Source organism: Chelon labrosus (assembly GCF_963514085.1).
Source record: "Chelon labrosus genome assembly, chromosome: 7".
NCBI classification, from domain to species: domain Eukaryota; kingdom Metazoa; phylum Chordata; class Actinopteri; order Mugiliformes; family Mugilidae; genus Chelon; species Chelon labrosus.
This window is the reverse complement of record NC_140343.1, coordinates 23,452,811-23,472,705: the sequence shown is the minus strand read 5'-3', so window position 1 is coordinate 23,472,705 and position 19,895 is coordinate 23,452,811. Positions and strand designations below refer to the sequence as shown.

The 19,895-nt window shown below is 42.5% G+C and overlaps 1 protein-coding gene across 1 annotated transcript; it reads left to right on the top strand.

The window, feature by feature from the left end:
* Positions 1–534: 534 nt before the first annotated feature.
* Positions 535–19,605, top strand: LOC311491187 (meprin A subunit beta-like; the record flags this gene model as incomplete). The annotated part of the gene is made up of 14 exons (XM_084549044.1): positions 535–541; positions 671–721; positions 803–846; positions 2,249–2,324; positions 2,416–2,533; positions 2,929–3,107; positions 3,301–3,519; positions 7,546–7,695; positions 8,382–8,597; positions 8,679–8,935; positions 17,516–17,723; positions 18,616–18,789; positions 19,072–19,316; positions 19,433–19,605. The coding sequence occupies 14 exons, from the start codon at positions 535–537 to the stop codon at positions 19,475–19,477; spliced, it is 1,989 nt and encodes a 662-aa protein (XP_084405170.1). The 3' UTR covers positions 19,478–19,605.
* Positions 19,606–19,895: the final 290 nt, after the last annotated feature.

Sequence of the window (19,895 nt, the reverse complement as noted above, 5' to 3'; positions counted from 1 at the left end):
ATAAACCTTCCTTGAGCCACAGCAGAACTGCCGTGAGTGTGCGTCTGCAGGTGGAGACATGATGCTCGGGTGGATCGTTCTGATTTTTGGTCTGGGATTGGTAAGTGTAACCCCCTTCATGTAGATATACAGTAACACAACATTTACGCTACATCTCATGTGAAACATGCTTTAATGCCAAGTTTTCTATTCACTGATTATTGTGCTTTCTAATTTACTTCACAGACATCAGCCAAGCTAACAGGTGAAACAGGTGAGTCACATTTTATGAGGTTTTTGTTGTGGTTAAAGATGACCAAAAGTTTGTCAAAGAATATTATATTCAGAATATGGTGAAATCCTTCACGGTCTTTAGATGCTTTTCTTTGGTCGACAACATTTCTTCATTCTAACATTCATTTAAGATTTTTTACAGCAGCACTGATCTTAAGATACCTTAATGTATCTGAAAACGTATGTAGTATTTTACATTTGAGCTCTCTATGCATCATTCAGCTAGGTTATACCTTCAAGAGAACATGAGAAGCTTTGGGTATGGACGGTATGAATAGAAAAATAACAGTAATAGTACCAGTAATAGTAATCATTTCTACCTTTGATTCAGATTTAGTGTTTGTGTTTTACAGTTTGTGGAAATTTAATTTTGTTGTAACTGATTCATCGCCCGCAGAAATTGATGTTGATGAAGGCCACAACTGGGACATCATTGACATCAATAAAGGTTTGTTAATTATTTATTTCAGTTTCATTTTATTTTATAAAGCTGTGTCTCTAAAGTGTTTTCATCACCTGTTCTTTGCAGCTGCAGGACTGGACCTGCTAGAGGGAGATATTGTGGTGGACCAAGTAAGTTTCTATGACTGTTGTGACTGACCAGTGACTGTTGTTTGACTGGTGCTGTTTCAGTTTCAGTCTTGTTGTTGTCCTCTTCTTCTGCAGCTACTTAAGGTACAAGGCATGGTTTTGCAAACCAACATTACAGTCATTTATTTTATTACATATTTTACATTATTTCGGTTCCTCAGGTTATGAATGAATGAAACCTTTATTGATCCCGCAATGGGGAGATTACAATAGTGGGGGGAGGAATATTAGCGCAAAATATATATTTGGCAAAAAGTAATAAAATAAGTAAAATAACAAACAGCAGGAGATTGAATTTCACTGTTAAAATTGGCAAACAAAGCATGCAAGACTTTAAAATGAAATGATGGTGACTGTACAGAATATGTATCTTGGATTTTTGCAAGGTTGTGTTCTAATTTACAGATTTGTTTTTTTATTATTATTAATAATAATAATAATAATAATAATAAGAAAACCTTTAATAGTCCCACAATGGGGAAATTGCAGTTTGCAACAGCATACAGAAATGAGAGAGATAGAACAGATAATAGACATATTGCACATATTAGAAGTGCTCGCCACGGAGCCAACAGCAGCAGGAAGGAAAGACATTCTGTATCTTTCCTTCACACATCGAGGGTGAAGCAGTCTATCACTGAAGCTGCTCCTCAGTCCCTTCAGGTCACCATGGAGGGGGGCCGGACTCATCGTCCAGCATGGAGGACAGTTCAGCCAGAACTCCCCCATCACCCACCTCCCCCACCGTGTCCAAGGGGCAGCCCAGGACAGAGCTGGACTTCCTGATGATCTTTTCCAGCTTCTTCCTTTCCCTCTCTGCGATGCCACTGCTCCAGACCATTCCACACAGGATGGCCGACGCCTCCACAGAGCCTGCAGAGTGCGGCCAGTTCGAACGTTTTATATGGCAGCGATCCGTTGCCCATGGTTACGGAGAAAACAGCGCTGAAAAGTGAAGCCTCTTCTCTTCTCGATGTAATTTTCCTGCTCGGGATCCACGGCGGGTCCCACGAAGCATCTCCGGAGGGATCCCATGTCAGTCCCGAGGGAAAACCACAGCGCCACGCGAGCGATCAGCCGCTCCCTCCTGTAACCAATGCGCACGCTGGCCGCTTCTCGCATAGTAATGGTCTGGATGTTGTTAAAAATATTTGGCTATGGCGAGACTCCCAATAAAAAACAAAACTAAAAAAGTGCAATGCTGTCTGAAAAAAGTATATACAAAAGTAATGTCCACAAAAAGGGAAGCAAAAAGTGAATTAAATTCGGAAAAAAGAGAGATAGAGTAAGAGCTGTTGCAAGCAGCTGCCAGCTTCAACCGGCGCCGCAAAAACAAAACAAAACTGTAATTCTATAACATAACTGTATACCTCATTCCCATCAGACACTCAGAAACACCATCATAGGAGACAAGTATCGCTGGCCAACAACCGTTCCCTACTACCTAGAGGACGACCTGGGTAAGACAAGACATGGAAACTCGGCTCTAACCCTGGATGTGCATCAAATGAGGATGTTTTTTCTTGGTTCTTTATACCATGTAACGTGTAGAGATCAATGCGAAGGGAGTGATCCTGAAGGCGTTTGACGAGTTCAGACTGAAGACCTGCATTGACTTCAAACCATGGTGGGGAGAAAAGAACTACATCTCTGTGTTCAAAGGCGATGGGTGAGTTGAGCTTCACTGCCGTGTTCACTTCCAGTTACTGTATGCATGTACAATGTCTTGTTGAAAATGTTTATTACAAGCTACTCACAGCCATAATAATAATGCTACATCTAACAAAAGTTCACAGCTATTCTGACATAAAGAAAACTTGTGACCTCACTCAGATTCAGACTGTACTACTTCAGCCACAAACATGCAACTCTTTTTTTTTAATTTAAAAAAAGAACAAGCAAGCTGGTTGTACAAGATATATCAATATATCATTTACCACACAATACAATTGTGACATAGGCTACTGTAGGAAAATGTATCGTCAACTGAGGAGCTAACTTCACAGGATCGATTAGTTCCCAGATTGTTTAGACCTTTGTGTGTCTTGCTTTCTTTCTCCACAGATGCTTCTCCTATGTAGGTAACCAACGTGAGGGGAAGCAGCAGCTGTCCATTGGTCCACACTGTGATACCGTGGGAACAGTTGAGCATGAGTTCCTCCATGCTCTGGGATTCTGGCATGAGCAGTCCAGAGCTGACCGTGACGACTACGTCAACATCATATGGAATAACATTGAACCTGGTAACACTGATAAGTCAATTAATTACAATGAATGTACTGATGTAGGGCCTTGATTCAGTGAATGACAAACTCAACAGGAAGGCAGTAGTGTTTTTCTAATCTCCAATTTTTTTTCAATGGACAGTGACTGGCTGCACAGTCTCACTCTTGTAGGGCTTCATTTCTTCTGATATTCTGCATGTGTCCTTCTCAGGTGAAGAGCACAACTTCGAAACGTATAATGACACAGTGACCAGTGCCCTGGGAGTTCCCTATGACTATGGTTCTCTGATGCATTACGATAAGACAGACTTCAGCATCAACTCTGAACCCACCATCGTCACCAAGAACCCCAACTTCATGGACGTAATTGGTCAGAGTATGGGGTTCAGCGCCAGTGACCTAACCAAGCTAAACCGCCTCTACAACTGCAGTGAGTAAACACAATATGTCAATAATGTATGACACAAGTTGCCTTTATTGTGCGAATATAATGTAATATAATATGATTGCAATATTGTGAGGAGCAGCACCTGCATGCCTAGTATATTCAAACTATTGTATGTAGTGTATCTATATGAAGTTGACATGAGTCATTTTACCAGCCCAGATGAGAGATTCAGCTTGCAAACACATCACAGGTACAAAAACAAGAGACAAACGTAAAACAAAAATTACATTACATGCATGAATGTTTTCTGACACTCTAAAATACAATTCAGGGCACCTGTTACAACCATTAAATTAAAAGCAAATTGATTAAGAAAAAATTCATGCGTGGGATCTCTGGCAACCAGTCCAGGGTGTACCGCCCAATGACAGCAGGGATAGGCTCCAGCCCCCCGCCCCCTGTGACCCTCCAGAGGACCAGCAGTTACAGAAATTAATGAATGAATGAATCTGTTGACACAATATTACATATATAACCTGAGGATGAGGTTAACCACTAATCATAGAGTAATTAAAAGCTGATTCTATAAATGACAACAAATGACCTATCTACATCAAAAACATTTAAGAAGGTACAAACTTCAACTGTTACATGCAATGTACACTTAAACAGCTCTGGGGAAAACATTATCTAAAAATGCTGGCTCACTCAAACCCAAGCAGTAGACCTCAGTACAATACAATACATTGGTGGCTTACAACAGAGTCTCTATTTTTTTTCAGAGTCTCTAGTTTTCATGCATTTATTATTTACGTAGAAACTCAGTACAGTACAACGAGAATTGAACTCCACTTTGTTTAGTGGAAAAGCATTTCGTCAAACACACGTTTCACCAACATCCAGAGAATCAAGGTGGTTTGATTTTAGGGTTCAGGTCAGTAGGCCTGCGTAGCTCTTCTGTGAACTACTGAAGTTTTCCAGTAGTTTCTTGGAAACAAACTGATCCAAGAAGCGTTCATTTGTGTTTCATGACAATGTAACATATTATCACCAGTGTTTGGAATAACGCCGTTTAAAAGAACGGCGTTAGGTAACGATGTTATTTTTTCAGTAACGGGGTAATCTAACTAATTACTTTTCCCGTCGTTACAACGCCGTTAACGTTACTGGAGGTTAAATGCGGTGCGTTACTATGCATTGATTGAATAAACTGTGTAATCCGAACGCACCCCTGGCTCACCGCTAGTGAGGAGGTGGGGTAATAACGAGGTAAGCGATTATGATTGGCTAAGGCAGAGTCATGTTTCATGGTAGCCAATCAGAGCCAGTGGTTTTACACACATGACAGCACACGCGCCACACACACACCCAACAGCTAAACAGAGATTCGATGAAGCAGCAGAGACGGCGAGTCAGGAGCAATCCGATGAAAAGTTGGCATTTTCAAGGTGGAGATATAAGCACTACTTCAATAAATAAAAAAAATCATTGTGGTCAAAGGGAGGAACGTGCATGTAATGTGTACATTATGTCCAGGAGCGAAGACTTTCTCGACATCCGTTGTAAGCAACTCTAATTTAATGAAGCATCTCACAACGACACACGCATCTACAAAGCTCGTGGCCAAAAACACCGATACCTCCACCACAGATGACAGCTCGCCGTCTAAACCCTACCGAAATATAAATATTATAAAAATAAATTTAATATAAATATAATTATAAAATATATATATAAATATCGAAAGTTATGTACATACACCTGTCTGTTCTAGTCATTTCAACTGACTTGTGAAAACTGCTCAAAAAAATCCAAATTATTTGACATATAGCAACTTTTTTTTTTTAACAGTAACGCACTTTCCCTGGTAACGAGTTACTTTTATTATAGAGTAATTCAGTTACTAACTCAGTTACTTTTTGGAACAAGTAGTGAGTAACTATAACTAATTACTTTTTTAAAGTAACGTTCCCAACACTGATTATCACATGGCTTTGGTAACTGACTGCAGTATTACATCAGGCTATTGAGATAATACCGCAACACATCAACATTGCCACCCACCCCATGCAGGTCAACTAAGAGCTGGATATGTGATAGTTGATGAAAGGTGTCTTGATCCACAGCCCTCACATAAGAAATAATTACCGTAATTTCCGGACTATAAGCCGCTACTTTTGTCACTTGCTTTGGACCCTGCGGTTTATACAACGGATATATGGATTTTTACAGCTTAAGCTTGATTTAGGGTTCTGCGCCGATTTGTCTGCGAAGCTTCGGCGAACATGATCGCCGTCACTTGGCATTTATGCTTGTGCGTCGGTTTCTTTGCAGTGCGTGGTAATTTACAGCCACAACGCTAGGGGGCGAGCATAAATCAAGCATTATGCTTGATTTATGCTCGTGCGAAAAATCGTCTGCGTCGGTACGCAGAGAGTCTGCGTCGCCGCGAACCCCCTTCGCAGAGAGTCTGCGTCACTTGACGCGCACCTCCAAAAAATCCTGACTACGCGTCGAAACGACGCCGACAGCAGGGACATGCGACGCAGACCTCAAGGGCTGTGATTGGTCCGCTTTACGTCATTTCCGGTTCTCAGCTTTTCCGGTTCGTTCTGTATACAAGGGCGCGTACAGACCACCTCCTCACACGTCTTCTCTTTCGTTTAGTTTTAAGCATTTCCACGAGAAGCATTTGTTCTTCAATATCGATCAGCTCCAGCTCCAAAAGTGTCCTCTCTCGCTCAGTCGCCATTGTTCACTGTGCTGTTCACTCTGCCGCAACCATAGAAAAAAGCCGGAACCGGAAATGAAACACTCCACGCACGAATTCAGGAGATTTCGCGACTCAGCGCCCCCTAGCGTTGTGGCTGTAAATTACCACGCACTGCAAAGAAACCGACGCACAAGCATAAATGCCAAGTGACGGCGATCATGTTCGCCGAAGCTTCGCAGACAAATCGGCGCAGAACCCTAAATCAAGCTTAACGGTCACCAGGGGCGCACTATCATGGAAGCTCAGGAGCGAGACAGACAGTTCGCGCCAGGTAACGAGAGCAAAACAAACCAAGTGAGTCCAAATGCAGTACGAGAGCTGCTTTTAAGTTAAAGGCGATCGATCTGGCTGAGTTTTCTGGTATAGTAGGCTGGTTATTTTGATACAGTAAACGGCCGTGTTACTGCACCTTTACTGCTGTGTTGGCTGTTTTCGAAAAAGATGCTGGTTATTTTGTTGAGCAGCCGGGTTACTGCACTTTTGCTGCCGTGTTACAGGCAAGCACTTTTACAAAAACGAATTAAATTTAGCCATTTAACGTTATTGCCTCGTCAAGCGTTGTATGCTTTTGTTTTTGTAATGCTGCGCTACGGTACTATGACCGGAAATGCGCTAGGAGCGTTGTATTATTTGTGCACTGCACGAAACTTTCACATCTTTGACATTATAATGTCAAAGATGTGAAAGTTTGATCGATTGATTGATTGTTTGATTGATTGATTGATTGATTGATTGAAAGATTTATTGTGTTTCTCAAATGTAAATAAATGGGACGCTTTGCGTTTCCAAACAGTCATTTCTGTCCCGACAATCCCCTCCGTGGTAGAAGAAACCCTTACGGTAATTAAACATTAAAACAGCGGCTTATTAGTCGGGTGCGGCTTATATATGGAACAATCTGTATTTTCCCCAAAATTTAGCTGGTGCGGCTTATATTCAGGTGCGCCTTATAGTCCGGAAATTACGGTATCATTCTCTGATGAATCAGAATTGTTTTGGAGGCACAAGTGACTGAGACCTACACAATATTATGAAGGTGGTCATAATGTAATGCCTGATCAGTGCATTACTTATTAGTATACCCTAATACTAATGCACCTAATCCTTTATAGGACAATAAAGACTCTATCTATCTATGCACCTAATTTACCTCATTATTACCAAATATACACATTTGTGAACTGTCTTGCTTTCTCTCCCTCTGTCTCCTAGAATAATAACATATACTTATGTCCAGCATTTATATGATGTCTACAAACAACCTTGATGAAACAGTGACTGTTTCCTCTCCATAGCCAAGTCTTCTACCTTTGTGGACAGCTGTGACTTTGAGGATGAGAACATCTGTGGGATGATTCAGAGTCTTGGCAACGTCAAGTGGGAACGGCGTAGCTCAGTGAGTGGAGGCCCTTGGACTGACTTCACCAACATGGGACAATGCAAAGGTGACCATCTATCAAATGCAGGTTACAGCACTGAGCTTTGAGCCTCCTGGACAACAGTGGAAGTTCAAGCTGAGACCCTAACAGTTTCAATAGATAAAAAAAATTATACCACAAAACTTTTTTTTGGTGCAGCTCAAAAAATGGTAACCTGGATTTAAAGGCTAAAGGGGGAGTAAAGTAGAGACTAGGGTTCATGACGAGTGCTGATACCTGACCTCGTAGCGACAGTAACTGTCTTGGTGTTGTGTACCTGAAAGAGAAACAAATCTGAGATGTCTCCCAAGAGCATACTTAAAAAAGCACAGATTGGTTTAAAGACCATACCGACACAATTTGATATTTCAAAATAAACATCAAAGTGGTTTAGTGATGGGGTACTGATTGGCTGATGCGTCACTGTGTCAGACAAACGAGAAAAATGTTTTCACTTGATGTAAAACAAGTGTTTTATCCTCCTGCAACCGGTCTACATGGAGCCTATGCCATAGGGGGATATGCCAGTGAAAGCATTTATACCTTTGTACTGGTCTGTCAGCAGACTTGATTCTTATCAGAACAGGTGGAAAGTCAGGCTGGCTTCCAAGCTGTGGACTGACGTTTCTCTTTGTTGAGCAGTTATTCTTGCCACAGTATGGCCATATTGTCAAGGTCTAATATCATTTGACTTTTTGTCTATGTTTGCCCAGGGAAAGGCAACTTCATGCATTTTAAAACAGCCAATGCTAATCCCGGAGAGTATGCTTTACTGGAGAGTCGATGGCTTTACCCCAAACCTGGACCCCAGTGTCTGCAGTTCTTCTTCTATAACACCGCAGCACCTGATGATGTTCTTTACGTTTGGGTTCGAGAGTATGACGAGGCCAACCCCAGTGGTAAAACGAGGTTCTTCAAGAGCATTTCAGGTAACAGATTTAAATGGTGTAAGACTTTAAACACAGTAATCGATTAGTAGTTAATATTCATTCTTTCTGCTTTCTACCCAGGAGGTGTCATGGGGTCGTGGGAACTGCATAATGTCGACCTGATTGTGACAAAGAAGTCCCGTGTGGTTTTTCAGGGAGTGAGGGGAACAGGCTCATCAAAGGGAGGTTTCTCTGTGGATGACATTAACCTGTCATCCACAAAATGCCCTCAGCATGTCTGGCACATCCGCAACATCAATGGACTGCTGGCTACCACGCCAGCAGGACAAGAACTGTACAGCCCCCGTTTTCTGTCACCAGCAGGTTACTACTTCCAGGTGAATGCCACTTTTTCATTATGTTGATAAATCCACAGTGGTATATTGAAATACAGCAAACAATCTGAAATTCCCAAATCAAGGAACTATGCAGGGTTTCATACTGTAAATTGTACGCAAAGACCACCACTGCATGTTCCAGACAGAAATTCTCACCACCTGATAATCAATGTAGAGTCCTAAACTCTGAGTGCATCCAGGACTAGCTTTGACATGTGCTAGTTGTGAACATATTTTTTAATATCATCTGTAAATCCACGGGGTTAGAATGATGCTTTGTGTTCCTAAGGTAGTTGGCTGCACATGCTAACACCTGGAACTCATATCTAGTACCCTTATGTTTTTGATTGTGGAAAGCCTAAAAAAGACATCACAATTCTACCTCATAAACACCACTTTGTTGTGGGGAGGAATGTTTGACAGTAATTTGACAATTTTACGTCGATCACGATCGACCGGTAGATCGCGAAAGCAGTGCGGGTAGATCATGTGTCATTGAAATTTTTTGTTAGATGTCAGTCTAAAACATTTATCCGTTGCAACTCCAAAACAAACAGCAAGAGAAACTCAAGATTACCGTCTTTTTTAAAGAGACAGCGCTATTTTTGCAGTGCACCAGTTTTTCTTGATAAAATTAAAAACAAAGATGGATAGAGCTTTTCACACTGTCACAACAACTAATATGACCTAGGAGATATATATATATATGATCTACCCGTATATCTATATATATATATATATATATATATATATGTAAAGGCAATCGAACCTCCAAAAAACTTGCCAGTGAAGGATGTGGCAATGAAGCTCTTTCCATACGCGTGGTGTAGTAGAGTTGAAAGCAAACAGGTCCTTGAGTACGTTTTAAAATGTTTATTTTACTTTGCAGGGTGCCTAACAAAGGCCAGGTAATTAGCTGTTACTCAAAATACTAAAGTGGCTGAAAATAAACAATAAATAACGCAAATGACTGTGCTCAAACAAAAACCACCTCACGGTTGAAAAACTGTGTGGCTTCCCTGGTGATTGCCAACACTCGACACCTGTGCCCCCAGTCACCCTGAAGTAACCTGTGATTTCCTGACTGAACCCCGCCTACACCTTGGTAGTCATAGCAACCTCACAAATTACAGTACTTAATACATTTCAATAAAAAAAAAAAAAAAAACAAACATTCAAATTGGCTACAACACTCCGGCCCCTAATTGTTACTGTATAAAAACATAACAATTCAAACAACATTCAATACTGTAGCCAAATAAGTGCATTGTCCATAGCAGTTTCTCATACCGCAATGTTCATAGGTCATGTAGGTATCCAATAGGGTTGGGTAACCCCAATAATAGAAGTTGGGTTCAGTCTTTAGTCAGCTTCCAATAGAAGACAAATCTTGGTGATCGGTCGCTCCAGGACGTTGTACTTGGTCCGGACTTTAACAGAGCGCACAAGGCCCTGCCTGTCAGGAAAGGTCTGCAGTACCCTGCCCAACAGCCACGATCCTCGAGGGGCATTAAAGTCCGCTACAATGACGACGTCTCCTGCGACAAAGTTCCTCTTGTCCTGTGGCCACCGCTGTCTTTCCTGCAGCAGTGGTACGTACTCCCTCAGCCATCTATGCCAGAAGAGATTGGCGAGGAATTGAACTTGTTTCCATCGTCGTTTGGAATAAGAGTCAGTTTTGTTGAAAAGGCCAGGTGGTAGTGAAGGTTTGCTTTTCAACAGGAGAATGTGATTTGGAGTCAGTGGTTCGAGATCATTTGGATCCTCTGAAGCTTTTGTAATGGGTCGGTCATTCAATATGGCCTCCACTTCGCACAGGAGTGTTTGTAACCCTTCATCATCCAGATGTTGCTGATGAAGAACAGAAGTCAATACTTTCCTGATCATGCGAATGACTCTCTCCCATACTCCTCCGTGATGTGATGCGGCTGGAGTGTTAAAGGTCCATGTCACTCCAGAATGAAGTAGAGCATTTTGGATTTTCTCATGGTTCAGTTCAGAGAGAGCTTCTCTTAGCTCACGTTCTGCTCCAATAAAGTTCGTTCCATTGTCAGATTTGATGTGGGATACTTGGCCTCGTCTTGAAATAAACCTCCGTATTGCATTTATGCATGAACTGGTGTCCAATGAATAGGCCATTTCCAGGTGAACTGCTCGACTGGCCATGCAGGTGAAAATAACTCCATAGCGTTTAATGAGGCTGCGGCCTCTTTTCACCTCGAATGGTCCAAAATAGTCAATGCCCACATTTGTGAATGGTGGGAGATCTGCTTGCAGTCTTTCTTTAGGCAAATCTGCCATTTTTTGTTCACCCAGCTTTCCTCTGTATCGTGGGCAGGCAACACAGGATGACAGGATGTTTCTGGCAGCCGCATTTGCTTTGGTGATCCAATATTGTCGACGAAGTATGGAAAGTAGGTGATTTCTTCCACAGTGTCCGTTCTGTTCGTGTATGTGGCGTAAGATGAGAGTGGAGATATGTTGGTCCTTTGCAAGAATGACAGGGTGTTTTGTGTCATCAGGCATCGCTCCTTTGCTGAGTCTACCACCCACTCTCAAGAGTCCTTCCTTCAGCACTGGATCAAGCTTGTAAATGTGACTGCTTTTCGTCACTCCAGCTGTTCCTTTTTTCAAAGCAGCAATTTCATCACTTAACTTGTCCATTTGACTGTACTGAATGATGACTCTTTCAGCCATGTTGAGATCTTCAGGACATAGTATGTGACCACTCAACGTGGCTCTGAATCTATTCATGTCCTCTTCCACCTTTTTCTTTTGTTGAGTTGGGTCTAGGCCGCTGCTGGGCAGAGAAGCTTGAATTTCTTTTCTCTTTAGACTCAGCAACTTCAACATCTTTCTTAGCTGAAGAAACCATGCCACAGAGGTCTTCAGCCTTTTCCAGGAGGAGAAGTAGGTTATCAGTTTGTTTACTGCATTTGGTTGGTCTGTGATGATGACAGCATTCACTGACACCTCTCCTTTGACCTCTGGGTCATCACTGCTGATGGAGGTTGAATCCAGCATATTAGGAGGCCACTCCTCTTCACTCTTGGACAGAAAGTCTGGGCCATGGATCCATCTGCTGCTAGTGAGAAGGTAGTCAACTTTCACCCCACGAGAGGCCTCGTCAGCTGGGTTCCGTTTTGTGTCAACATACCTCCACTGTGAGACACTTGTGGCTTCTCTTATAGCAGAGACCCTGTTGGCAACAAAGGTGTGGAAACGCTTTGTTTCGTTCTTAATGTACCTTAACACTGTTGTGCTGTCTGTCCAGAAGAGTGAGTTTTCCAGCTCTAGTTTTAACTCTGCTTTCAGGAGTCTGTCAACTCTCACCGCCAGCACAGCAGCTGTTAGTTCCATTCTTGGGATTGTGACATTCTTTAAAGGAGCAACTCGTGCTTTTCCTAGCACAAAAGCTAGATGGATTTTCTCATCCTCACTCTGCAGCCTCAAATAAGAAACTGTGCCATAGCCGTTCTCGCTGGCATCAGAGAAGTGGTGGAGTTGTGCACTTACGAGCTGTCCAAAGCCTTTGGGTTTAAAGCATCTTGGCACACTGAAAGTGCAGAGTCTTTTTAAGTCTTCTAGCCACCCCACCCACTGCAGCTGGTAGTTTGGGGGAATGTCCTCATCCCAACTGTAGCTCATCTTGCAAAGGTTTTGCAGCAGTGTTTTAACAGGTAAGGTAAAGGGTGCTAAAAATCCAATCGGGTCATAGACCGAGCTCACTACAGACAAAATGCCTCGTCTTGTGAATGGTCTTTCTTGGACTGACATCCTGAACCTGAAAGTGTCAGTTTCTGCACACCACTGCAGGCCCAGGGTTCTTTCGACAGGAAGGCTGTCTCTTTCGAAGTCCAGCTCTTTCACTTCTTTGGCTCTTTTCTCCACATCAATGGCTTCCAACACCGACCTGCTGTTGCTCATCCATTTAAGCAACTGGAATCCTCCTAATTGACACAGAGCAGTCAGGTCTGTTACCAAAGACATGGCTTCCTCCTCTGAAGACACAGACTTCAAGCAGTCATCCACATAAAAGTTGTGCATGATGGTATCAGTGACATGGACTGGGAAGTCTGCTCTGTGGTCTTCAGCTGTCTTCCTAAGGGCAAAACTGGCACAGCTGGGCGATGATATTGCACCAAACAGATGAACAGTCATCCTGTACTCAGTGAGTGGCTGTGTCAGGTCTCCTCCTGGCCACCATAAGAAGCGCAGAAAGTCCACATCCTGCTTTGCCACTCTGACCTGATGGTACATAGCTTTTATGTCAGCCATAACTGCAACAGAATTCATACGAAACCTTATGAGAACTCCGAGCAAGGAATTTGTCAAGTCAGGTCCCTGGAGTAACTTGGTGTTGAGTGACACGCCTTTGTAGCTTGCTGCACAGTCAAAAACGACTCTCAGGGTTCTCTTTTTAGGATGGTGCACCCCATGATGTGGGATGTACCACCTTTTTCCTTCTTTTCCTTCCAATTGATGCTTTGGCACACACTCTGCATAGCCATTGTTTATGACATCACTGAGGAAGTTTGAATATTCCTCCTTGAACGTAGGATTTCTCTCCAATTTCCTTTTCAGGCAGAGGACCCTTTGCTCAGCAAGATGTCGGTTATTGGGCATGACAACATTGTCCTCTCTGAAAGGTAACTTCAAGCAGTAGTGTCCATCTTGTATTTCAGCTGATGTGTTGACAATGTTCATGAATTTCAGATCCTCTATAGACATCTCTGGCTTGTCCTCTGTTGATTTCTCAGTGAAGTCATGGTTGTACTGCTTCACCAGCAGTTCCTCTATGTGAGCAATGGAGATGCGGTTGGCTGTTATTGTGGGGCAGCTGCCCCCACTGTCATTGCCTCCTCTCAATGGTCCATTGACAACCCAGCCCAATAGTGTTTTAACAGCATAAGGTCCTTTTCCTCTGCTGTGTATCACTTCCCATGGCTCCATTACTTCTGGGGCGTTAGTTCCTATTAACAGCTCCACGTCTGCATCAATAACAGGGATTTCAACAGAGTTTAAGTATGGCCAAGCATGCAGGTCTTCCTGTCGTGGGATGTTATCACGTGTCACAGGCATCTTGAATTGGGTGTACACATCAGGCAGCTCAACATAGTTGTTGTCATTGAATGCGGCTACCTCAAGTCCTGAGATGACGTGACTGTTTACAAAGCTTTCTTTATTCATTGTTTTCATTAGGAATTTAGTGTTCCTTCCTGTCACTTTCAGCTTCCTCATTAGTTGCTCAGAGCAGAAAGTGGATGAGCTGCCGGGGTCTAGAAAAGCATAGGTTGTCAGAATAGTGCTGCCTTTCTTTGCTTTGACCTTTACAGGCACAATTGACAAAACGCAGTCCTGCGCTCCGGCCCCTATATGGCCACAAGTCTTGGAAGTGGTGGCTTCACTCACCCCTGTTGTTTCTTGCTGTGAGCCTTTTGATTTAATTTCTTTCCATTCTTTGTCATTAATGTGGAGGATACTAGGATGTTTCAGGTTACACACCTTGCAGGACAGCCGACTGTGACACTCTTTACTCATATGTCCTACAGATAAACATCCAAAACAAGCACCTTTCTTTTTTAGAAAGTCAATTTTGTCTCTGTGGTGCTTCTTCTCCATCTTAGGGCACACTTCCAGTTTGTGGCCCTCTTCACACAGCAGACAAGATGCCCTGGTAAGTTTGCCAGGTGAGTATTTATCTTTTTCATTTTCAGAATTAACAGGTGCAACAGATGTAGCGAAGCTGCTTCCCTTTTCCTTTGTGCGTCCCTGTGACAGTTTATTTCCAACCTTTAACTTGGAAAATGAGACAGCTGTATCTTGAATGTCTCCATACAGTGGATCAGAGGCAATAGACACTTGTCTCTCAATGAAATTGACCACATCACCGAAAACTGGTTGATGATGACGTCTCTCCTGATGCTCAAAAGCAACATTTCTCCATTTCTCCCTCAGTTTGTATGGCAACTTCATGATTATTGCACGGATATTTGAGGGCATATTCATCTCTGACATGTAACTTATATTCTCCATAGCATTACAGCATATGCGCAGGAATAATGAGAATGCTTGTAAAGCTTTGATATCCTCAGATTTCAGTGTTGCCCATCCAAGGGCTTTCTCCATGTACGCAGTGGCCATTTTTTGCTCATTGCCAAAGCGTTCCTGCAAAAGCATCCTTGCTCTTTGGTACCCCCTGTCAGGTGGCATGTGTTGACAGCTCTTGACCAGTTCTTGAGGTTGCCCTTTGGTGTACTGCTCCAGGTAGTATAAGCAATCAACAGCACTGTCAGCCTTAGCTTCAACTCCGTGTTCAAAAGCTCTGATAAAGGTGACATATTCGAGAGGGTTTCCATCAAAAGTTGGTATGTTTCTTGGGGGTAGTGAAAGTGACGACTGCTGTTGCACCAATAATGCTGTGATGTCGTTTTGCTTTTGCATGATGGTGAAAATATTACCTGGGCCATATTGATTGGATTGTTGTGCTGGTTGTGCAGTGGGGTATGAGTGATGAGACTGTTGTGACATGCTGCCTTGGCCCTCCTCATTCACTTGCTGCCATTGCTGTGGCCTATATGCAATGGGATATGACTGCACAGTTCTTTGGGGCATGCTTGGGTTAGGATTTGAAGCACAAAGTTTTGGTCTGGTTCCTTGTGAATTGATTTCCTTAGCCCTTGTTCCTGTTCTGTCCGACATAGTTGCTGTAGGTCTGAATTGGTTGTCTTGTTCCTTTAACTGCTGAGGCTGTGATGGCATTGCAAATCTGACAGGTCCTGTTGGTGGGTTGATGCCTCCTGCTGGTGGATGAGTGACATGACAACTTGATGTTTGTGGAACAAATGGCACAGCAGAGGGTTTGAGAGCAGACCTTTGTCTTGACACATATGAGTTCATTGCATTTGAGACTGTGCTTCCTATGTCAGACCCTCTGTTTCTGAGCACTGAAACCTTAGCTGTCTGAGCAGCAATCCGACTCTGTAGTTCAAGCAGTTCCTTTCTTTTCCTTATTCGTTCTTGTTGAGCCTTTGCTTGTTCCTCTTCAGCCTCTAGCTCATGTTTTTCCTTGAGAGCAGCCTCCATGGCTAGAAGTGCAGCTCTTTCGGCCTCAGCCTGAATCCGGGCAGAAGCTGTAGTGGACCTTGAAGCCCTTGAGCTCCCACGTGACACATTTGTTCTGCCACCAGTATTAGAAACACTGTCATTTGGGCCAATGTTATCCACATCCTCATTTCCATTTGTCATGTCATTTGAACCATTATTTTTCAGAACCTCATTTGCATCATTTGAAACATCAACACCGGTTTCATCATCATGCTCCTTTGTTTTGTCTTGCTCCTTGCTTGCAAGCATCCATTTTTCCATTTTGCTTATCACTCCATTCACTTTGTACATTTGATTTTTAAACCATTCATTTTGATTTAACATTTCATCCTCAGGCACCAATAATTTTATTGACTCTTGCAACTTTACAGTTTCCCCATACATTTTCCACATCACTTCATGTTTGATTTGCACATCAGAAACACTTTCATTTGAAATCATCATTTGTTCAATTTCCTTTGCCATTTTCAGTAGTTGCCTTACTCCAGAATTCCTCTCCTTTTGCATTAACAGTATTTTGGCTTCCATTGCTTTAAACGTGAGTTTAGACGGCCGTTTACCAGGCTCATTGTCCATTTCATTGTTCGTGACAGCATCATTCATTTTTTCATCCATTTCCTAATTTTCCTCTTCACTCATGTCCATTCATTTAGCGTTTCAAGGAGGCTATATTGATGTGTGGGATTTCCCTGTATCCCGTTGCGTGAAGGCTACTCTCTTCTGCAACTTTCATTCGTTCACAATATAGTCCTACCGTGACCGTGACTTTGATGTTGCTTGGTCTGCGTCCCACTGCGGGCTGGGCCGTGACGTGACGAGGCAGTCAGGAGTCCAGGACCAGGTCTTGAACGATGCGTTGTCCTGTGTCCACATCGATCCTTGGAAGCGTAGTTTTTCAACTTGATGTAAAGGCAATCGAACCTCCAAAAAACTTGCCAGTGAAGGATGTGGCAATGAAGCTCTTTCCATACGCGTGGTGTAGTAGAGTTGAAAGCAAACAGGTCCTTGAGTACGTTTTAAAATGTTTATTTTACTTTGCAGGGTGCCTAACAAAGGCCAGGTAATTAGCTGTTACTCAAAATACTAAAGTGGCTGAAAATAAACAATAAATAACGCAAATGACTGTGCTCAAACAAAAACCACCTCACGGTTGAAAAACTGTGTGGCTTCCCTGGTGATTGCCAACACTCGACACCTGTGCCCCCAGTCACCCTGAAGTAACCTGTGATTTCCTGACTGAACCCCGCCTACACCTTGGTAGTCATAGCAACCTCACAAATTACAGTACTTAATACATTTCAATAAAAAAAAAAAAAAAAACAAACATTCAAATTGGCTACAACAATATATATATGGGTAGATCACTTTGACTTGGTCATTGTAAAAGTAGCTCGCAAGCCAAAAAAGTGTGGGCACCCCTGTTCTACAGCAACTTCTTCAGTACTTGCTTACGCACTTCTCTGTGTCCTCCAGGTAGGTCTGTACCCAAATGGAATAAGCAATCATTCAGGTTACATGGACATTTCCTTCCACCTAACCTCGGGGCCCTATGACGACATACTCAAGTGGCCATGTCCATGGCAGCAGGCAACCATAGCCCTAATGGATCAGCAGTCTGACATCAGACAGCAAATGAACATGCACGGAATGGTCACCACTGACCCTAACGAGAAGTTGTCTGGTAAGAGACGGGGGAGAGGTTGTAATGATGACCATAAGATCTTATTCAGTATGATCTTAGGGTGCAGACTTAGCTTTTAACCAAAAAATTATTTTCTTTCTTTGTGATACTTTGCCAGGTCCTTACTTTAGCTGACTGATGTTATTGTTTGTAGATTATTTTGCCTTACATGTAAAAATGCATGCTCAATCAGGCTGAGGTTAAGTCACCGACTCCGCCATTGCAAAATATTTCACTTCTTAACCTACAAACATTCCTGGGTTGCCTGATCTACATGTTGGGATGTGTCAGGTTATTGTCCATCTGTATTATGAAGCACTGTCTAGTCAACTTTGCTTCATTTGCAGGCAAAATACCCCTGTACATGTTATAATACACTTGGCTGCTTCTATCACATCTCCAGTAACATGAGTGCCATTTGAAGTCATGCACCCAGCCACCCATTCCTACCTAAATGTCTTCTGTAATCTGTCATTTAATGCCAGCCAGCTCACCTGTTGTGGAACTGCTATTGCCACTACCATAGTTTTATGCCCCTGTGCTCTTGTTTATTCTCATAACAGTAGGTTTATTAACACTCTGTACACCCATTAACTGTTCACCTACTTAATTGATAAAGAAATAAAGAAGGAATATGCCACACTTGTCCATGAAACATCTTTCGAGTTAATCACGCAATCAACTGTGGTCCCTTGAAAAAGACGGGGCTACATGTTAAGGACTAGCAGTTCTGTATAATTTGGAAAGGAATTGTCTCGAATGAAATCAGAAAGTCTGCACTTTAGGCTCATAGACAAATATGACTAGACTTGACAATGCTTTGGTAAATGACCTGATCTGTCATACATTGAATGGATTTTCAATGACTGCTGTGTTCATTTGTTTTTTTCAGGCACTCAGTACTTCTGGGATGATCCCAGGAAGGTGGGCTATGAAGTAACTGACTCTGATGGCAGCTATTACTATCGAGGTCCAGGCTACCCAAGTTTCTTCATCACCCACAGCAGACTAAGGAGCAGAACATTCATCAAAGCAGACGATGCCTTCATCCTCTTAAGTCTTGAAGGTGTGGAGTGTTTCAGACATTAAATGGTTAGAGGGGAGCGGCACATTGCACATACAGGACATACTGTATATTCATACTGATGAATCAAAATACTGTGACCGTATTTGGCACCAAGATGTCGACTATGAAAACTGACTGTTCACACATCTAATTTATCCCTGAGATTTGAACATGTCGTTGTTTTAAGGCAGTCATTATTTTTATCAGGGTTTGATCATAATGTTATGGCAAAAGTATCGTTCTGTCTCAGGAATATCACAATGGTTGTCTGTCTTTCCTCAGACATATCTGGACTGTTGGTGCCTCAGCCTCTGCCCCTCTCTTCAGTCCATGATGTTTCCAGTCTGATGAAGGCAGCACCACATGGACCTGCTAATAACCTCACAGCAGTCATAGCTGTGGCAGCATCCCTGGCAGCAGCCATGTTGGTGATTTCCATGTTGATTGTGGTCAACGCCTGGAGACTGAGGAGGCTGAGACAGAGTGACAAGGTGGCGATAATGAAGGACAAGCATGGATTCATGGATGTGAGTGTGTCTAAAATGAGTCAGCACCAATCTACATCACTGCTATTTAGTTCAGGTTGTTTTCTTATTTGTTAAAATGTGAGAATCAACACTAATGGGTCTATTTTTCATCACAGGAGCACTCAACCAAAGATATCCAACCTCTTCTCTCTACTCCATAATGGCCAATCAAAGGAAAAAGAAAATTCTGTCTTTCTTATCCAAGTGTCTTGCTTATCTATACAGCTGCTGTAATAATTCTGATTGTCAGCAAGTATAATCTGATTTTATGCATAAGAAATAAAATCTCTGTCAGCATTTGTCTATAAATCATTTCTTATTCATTTCTGATTATATTCAAGGTACCTTAATGATGTAGAAATTGTAAGCAGTGGGGGTATTTTGGCAGACTGTAATGTTCATGTCACTGCTGACTGGCCCAGGAGCTACTCCAGTTTGGGAGGAGCATCTTTACTTAAAGAACTCAGTTAAGCCTCAAGCTCCTTGGGTTTGTTTAAATCATCTTTTTGAAAGATAACACACATCTAATCACTGATCAGTTGGATTTGTAAAATAAAAACAAAAATGAAGTTTTCTGGA